The sequence below is a fragment of the Austrofundulus limnaeus genome, unplaced genomic scaffold (assembly GCF_001266775.1).
Source record: "Austrofundulus limnaeus strain Quisiro unplaced genomic scaffold, Austrofundulus_limnaeus-1.0 Scaffold96, whole genome shotgun sequence".
NCBI lineage: Eukaryota > Metazoa > Chordata > Actinopteri > Cyprinodontiformes > Rivulidae > Austrofundulus > Austrofundulus limnaeus.
Genome location: NW_013952498.1, coordinates 185,534 through 191,455, shown reverse-complemented (window position 1 = coordinate 191,455; position 5,922 = coordinate 185,534). Strand labels below are relative to the sequence as shown.

The window sequence follows — 5,922 nt, the reverse complement described above, 5'->3', positions numbered from 1 at the left end:
GCTCCAGCATCAGTCCTGATGTTCTGCAGAAAGCTTTAGCATCAGTCCTGATGTTCTGCAGAAAGCTTTAGCATCAGTCCTGATGTTCTGCAGAAAGCTTCAGCATCAGTCCTGATGTTCTGCAGAAAGCTCCAGCATCAGTCCTGATGTTCTGCAGGTCATGAAGACGTCTCCACCTGGACTTCAACCATCTGAAGGTTTGTTCTCCACCTGGCTCCAGTCTTCAGTAGTAGTGTAGAGTAGTGTTAACAGTATCATAAGTTAAAGAGAAGTTACTTAAAAATATGGTCTATAAATAATTTGTAACATTTCATCATCACTCCACTGTATATTAATTATTGTGCTGCTGACCTGAGGCAAGGCAGCTTTATATAAAACATTTCAGCAACAAGACAAATCAGTGCTTTACACAAAACATTTTGACAAAGTGCAAAAGAAAAGAATATAGAAAAATAAATGCTCAAAAAAGACTATCATAAAAGCAGGGTTCTGTTTAAGAAATTGAATACTGTAAAATATTTTAAAAGATTAAATCAGACAGTGTTAAAGTAAAAATTGAATAAAATAACATATTTCATCATAAATCCACTATCTACTTTATTGTTGTACTACATGACATGAATGCCAAACTTAAAAGCCTCCAAATGCTTTTCCCTTCAGCAAATTGTTGTGTTTATAGAGTTCATCTGGTCCCAAATCAGGCAGTGGTCATGTCCCCCTAGTGGTCTGGCTTAGTTACTGTTTGCAATTGATCTTTTCGGTATTCCATGCATAATGTCTGTTATTTTGACAGGTAAAAGAATTGTACTTGTAAATTTGATTCGTACTTGTAAATTTGATTCGTACTTGTAATTTGGCAAAGTTGTAACAAATTTATGTACGTTTATAGACTTAGATGTACACATTTAGACTCTTACACATACAATATTTCTGATAGTTCTCTTACCCGATAGGTTGCCAGTTTTAACTTTGTGACCTACCAAGTATGTAATGGAAAAAAATAAAAAATAGGAGAAATGTCTAAATGTCACAGCACAACATTTATTAAACATCTTATATTGTTTATTAAGGCAATTTTCAGAGCACTGAACCCTTACTTGGTAGTTTCATTCTTTTTCACATTAAGATGCCTTTAGGATTCCATGTTCATTATAAACAATCACTGTAAAGCTGCAAATTGTGACGTACAAGTCACACTCAGAACATGTACAAAATTATTTCAGTAAAAGTGCTAGTTTTAATTGGAATTTGCACTGAAAAAAATATATATTACTTGTTCTTAAGGGAGATCTTTATTTTTTTCAGACACTGTCATAAGTGGCAGGTAATAAAAAGGTGGGTGTGTTTGTAATGTTAGCAAAATATCTCATGAACCAGAGACCAAAGGGAAAGTAATTAATGGATTTGTACAGACATAATTATGGCTGCCACAGCTAAATAATTGTAACATTTGTGAAAATAAAAAAATCCTATCATAATATTCCAGAAAGTGAAAAAAAAATCATAATCTTTGAAATAATAAGCAGCTGTGATAAGAAGTTATATCTGTAAGGCTTTTTTACTGTAGAAACCCTCACCTGTCCCTACACAAATAGACCAGTACAGATATAAAACTCACAGATCCTCACAGCAATAACAACATTCAAATTAAGGCTAATCCCACTGTTTCTCTTTTGAAGTGAACACATCGCTTTCTCTTTAAAAGCTAGTTTAGTCTTGCACCATCCCTGCTGATGGTTCTATCACTTACACCTTCTTTCCCTCCCCTTCCGATATGATGTTCTCTGGAGACGCCCTTTTAAACCATTCAACCCAAGAACCATCGTAAAGAGGGACCCCCGGGTGTCCGAGTCGATGAGCAGCCAGGATGATGTGACACGCTGTGACTCCAGAACCGCAGGAAGCCCAGAGAGGACGCTCCAGGTCCACCCCAGAGTCCTTGAAGAGCTTGGCCAGGGCCTCGGTTTCGAGATGTTTTCCGGAAGAATCCAGGAAGGTTGTGTACGGCATGTTGATGGCTCCGGGGAAATGTCCAGGCAAGGTATCTGGGAGCGTAAGAAGAAAAAGCATGATGGAACATAACATTTTAAAGACATTATTGCTTGGGAGATCTGTTCTGCTTTAGTCTGACTTTACGCCGGCTATATATCTGACATGAAAAAGAAAAAAATTGTATAGGTCTTCTGGACGGGTTCTTCTCTAATGAAACGTTTCGTCTCTCCTCCAAGAGACTTCTTCAGTCTGAGAGTTTCAGGCAAAATTCAGGCTTTTAAGCCCTGCCTCCATGTGACGTGACAGGGCTTAAAAGCCTGAATTTTGCCTGAAACTCTCAGACTGAAGAAGTCTCTTGGAGGAGAGACGAAACGTTTCATTAAAGAAGAACCCGTCCAGAGGACCTATACAATTTTTTTCTTTTTGATTTTTTACCTGGATTACTGACATGCATCAGGACATATCTGACATGGCTCACAGATGATTTAAAAATGCTTTGGATGACTAGCTGTTGATGAAATAGCTTTTATATTGAGTAATGAAGAACATAAGGGGCACAATGCACATCCCTGAGGAGCTCCAGTGATCCATTCAATATTTTTGTTGTCTTTCAGCTAACATATATGGCCTCTTTTCTGACAGCTACAGTACAATCATTTTAGTAAATTATTTAGTAAATTAACTGGAGCCAAAAACAAACATATACATATCTGTATTGATACACATGTGGCCTTAGCTTCTGAGCAAATATCATTAGCTCGGGAGATTTGCAACGCTAACATTTCATGCATGGTTTTCTCATGATAACAACATAATATGTCAAAAAGAAAAAATAAGTAGAAACGTTTTATATTTTGTAAAATATAATGAACCAGTGGGTGACATTTAGCAAAACATGGTGCCAATCAGCCTTATGTGTTTTGTATTTAGTTTACAGTTTATAGGCACTTGTGCACCCTAGGGAAACGGAGAGGAGAGACAAAACGTTTCATTTATGGAAAAAAAAACCGTCCAAAAGACCTACTTATTTTTTCTTTTTGACTTTTCTGCCTGGATTACTGAGATGCATCAGGAGACATTAATATGTCATTATCACGAGAAAACCATTGCAAATAATTATATGCAGAAAACGTCCGCTCTCGGCCTCTGTAGAAGAGAACCTGGGGAGGTGGAGTTATGTTCAGTGGAGAGGAGGAATAAAAGTAAAGAAAGGTAGAATACATGTGTGAATGAAAGGAAAAGTAGTATAACAGTGAAGTTGATTACACAGCAGGAAGATCAATAAATATGTCCTGGTTCAAAGTCACGGGATGAGTTCTGTCTGTATCAAGTATAGGGTTCTGGTCCCAGGTTCAAGCATGACAGCAGTCTTGGAAAATCATCTAAACAAACAGCAGTAAGCAGTTTCTCTCATGTTTAAGCATTTTGTAATAAAAAGTGCTGACATTTGGTTTTAACTGTAGTTCTGCTCACCATCTCTGGGTTCTGGATCAGTACCCTTGAACCTGCCAGCAGACCTGCCGTCCACCACCTGGACCTCCTTGGTCTTGATGTTCTCCAGGACGTCCACGTAGCTCTTCACCCATGATGCGTTCAGGGTCGCCTGGAAGTCTCTACGCTCGGGCTTCTTGTACTCGGAGCTCACCGGGTGTCCGTCAGCCTCCCAGAGCTTCATGCCTCCGTCCAGCACCGAGACCGATCTGTGGCCGAACACCCGGAACATCCACCACACCCGGGGGGCGCTGAACGAACCCGAGTCGCTGGTGTCGTACACGACGACGTGCGTGTCGTTGCCGATGCCGAGATCTCCCACATACCGAGAGAAGAGGCTGGAGGTCGGCAGCATGTGGTCAAACTCCGAGCTCTCATCGCAGCATTCGTCTATGTCGAAGAACGACGCGCCCGGGATGTGTTTCTGAGCAAACTCCTCTCTGGTGTTCCGCTTGGCTTTGGGAAGGTACCAGGAGCTGTCGAGAATGCGAAGTTTTGGACCGACGAGATTAGTTCGGACAGCGTTCGCCAGCCACTGACCCGAGATGACAGTACGAATCTGGGCCGCCATGACAGTCCGCTACAGGGGCGCGCCCACAGTGTTTACAAAGAGGGGCGGGGGGTCAGATGGGGGCCATAGATAAACTCAGGGTGGCACACTGAAATCCTGAGACACTGAAATCCTGAGACATAATAGAATTTCAGCTGTTTTATTTGGTTGTTATAAATAGCCTTTTTACAGGAAATATTTACTGGTAGTTATTGCCTCTATTCTTCCTCGGGCCCACACTTGGTGGAGTCACTACTTTAGTACAGTTAGGGCAGCTTTAAAATGCTAAATGCGTAGAAAAATAAAAGTTTGTAAATAAAAACAAAACACTGCCTTAACAAATAAAAGAAGTGTTTCATAAGCACTGTGATTTCCAATTTGTTTGGACATAAGCTTTCTGTAGATCCAAAAGCTCCAAAGGTGCGTCACTGCTTTGGTACTACCTGATACAAGGGTTCATAAGGAAGTGAATTAATGGGATTAGTAGTGTGTTTTGCTGGTAATATTTTGTATAATATAATGAACCAGTGGGTGACATTTAGCAAAACATGGTGCCAAGCAGCCTAATGTGTTTTGTATTTAGTTTACAGTTTATAGGCACTTGTGCACCCTAGGAAAAACAAGTTTCTATCGCTTTCATTTCATTCATCAAAATTATTTATTCATCAAATAACTATAGTCATTCTTTCACAACAACACAATGCCAGAAATATCACAATATGAATGTTAAAACATCTGTCAACTCAACTAATACCTAAGCACAATGAAGTTCATGCTGTAGTCTCAAGCGTCTATTTGAACTTTTGGCCACCAAATGTCCCCAAAGAGGATGGTGTTAAAAAGCTTCTATTATTTAAAAAAAATATAAAAATGGCTATTAGTCAGTTAATTTTACAGATAATGACCTAAATGTGACATGAACCTATATAAGTAATAAGTAAGTAAACTTTATTTCTATAGCACCCTTCACAGACACAAACATCACAAAGTGCTTCACAGAAAGTAAAAACTAATTAAAAACAATAAAACAGATCACAGATATAAAAACAACAATTAAAACACAATAAAAAGCACTTAACTAAAAGCCTGTCTGAATAAAAACGTCTTAAGATGTTGCTTAAAAGAGTCAGTAGAATCTGAACAGCGAAGGGACGGGAGAGAGTTCCAGAGCCTCGGGGCCACCACCTGAAAAGCTTTGTCTCCACGGGTTTTATAATGGGTTCGAGGGACCACCAGCAGCATTTGATTAGAAGACCTCAAAGTCCTGGATGGACAGAGAGGCTTCAGAAGGTCCAGGATGTATTTGGGGGCCTGACCATGAAGTGCTCTGAAAGTTAAAACTAAAATTTTAAAATGACTCCTCAAATGCACAGGGAAGTGCAGGGAGGCTAAAACAGGTGTAATGTGGGCTCTCCTGTGGGTCTTTGTTAATAAGCTCGCTGCAGCGTTCTGCACAGACTGAAGCCGAGACAAGGAGGATTTGTTTAGACATGTAAAAAGACTTGCAGTAATCTAAACGAGAAGAAATAAAAGCGTGAACAACCATCTCCAGTTCCTTCTGTGACACAAAAGATCTCAGCTTCAAATGCTCCTTAAATGATAAAAACAGTTACGAACTAAAATTTTACAATGGCTGTCAAAAGACARAGAACTATCAAAGACAACACCCAGTTCCCTTTCAGTCAATTCACTCGGTACAACATCATGTATGGGAACCACGCCCCTGCGTGTCCTGGCTGAAGCCACCTCTAATCACGCCTTTAGGCAGGTGACGTGATGACGACAGATGTCAGGCTCCGCCTGCACATATAAATATTGTCGCATCACCGTCACTCCTTAGTTATACTGCTCTTCACCGAGCCCAGCTGTGCAGCGGGGCCAACATGTGT

At 40.1% G+C, this 5,922-nt stretch overlaps 1 protein-coding gene across 1 annotated transcript; it reads right to left on the bottom strand.

The window, feature by feature from the left end:
- Positions 1-1,021: 1,021 nt before the first annotated feature.
- On the bottom strand, positions 1,022-4,309 carry LOC106520650 (3-mercaptopyruvate sulfurtransferase). The gene is made up of 2 exons (XM_014012856.1): positions 3,466-4,309; positions 1,022-2,045 (listed from the first exon to the last, which is right to left on the bottom strand). Exons 1-2 carry the CDS (start codon positions 4,052-4,054, stop codon positions 1,747-1,749), a joined length of 888 nt encoding a protein of 295 aa, XP_013868310.1. The 5' UTR covers positions 4,055-4,309; the 3' UTR covers positions 1,022-1,746.
- Between the last annotated feature and the right edge of the window lie 1,613 nt (positions 4,310-5,922).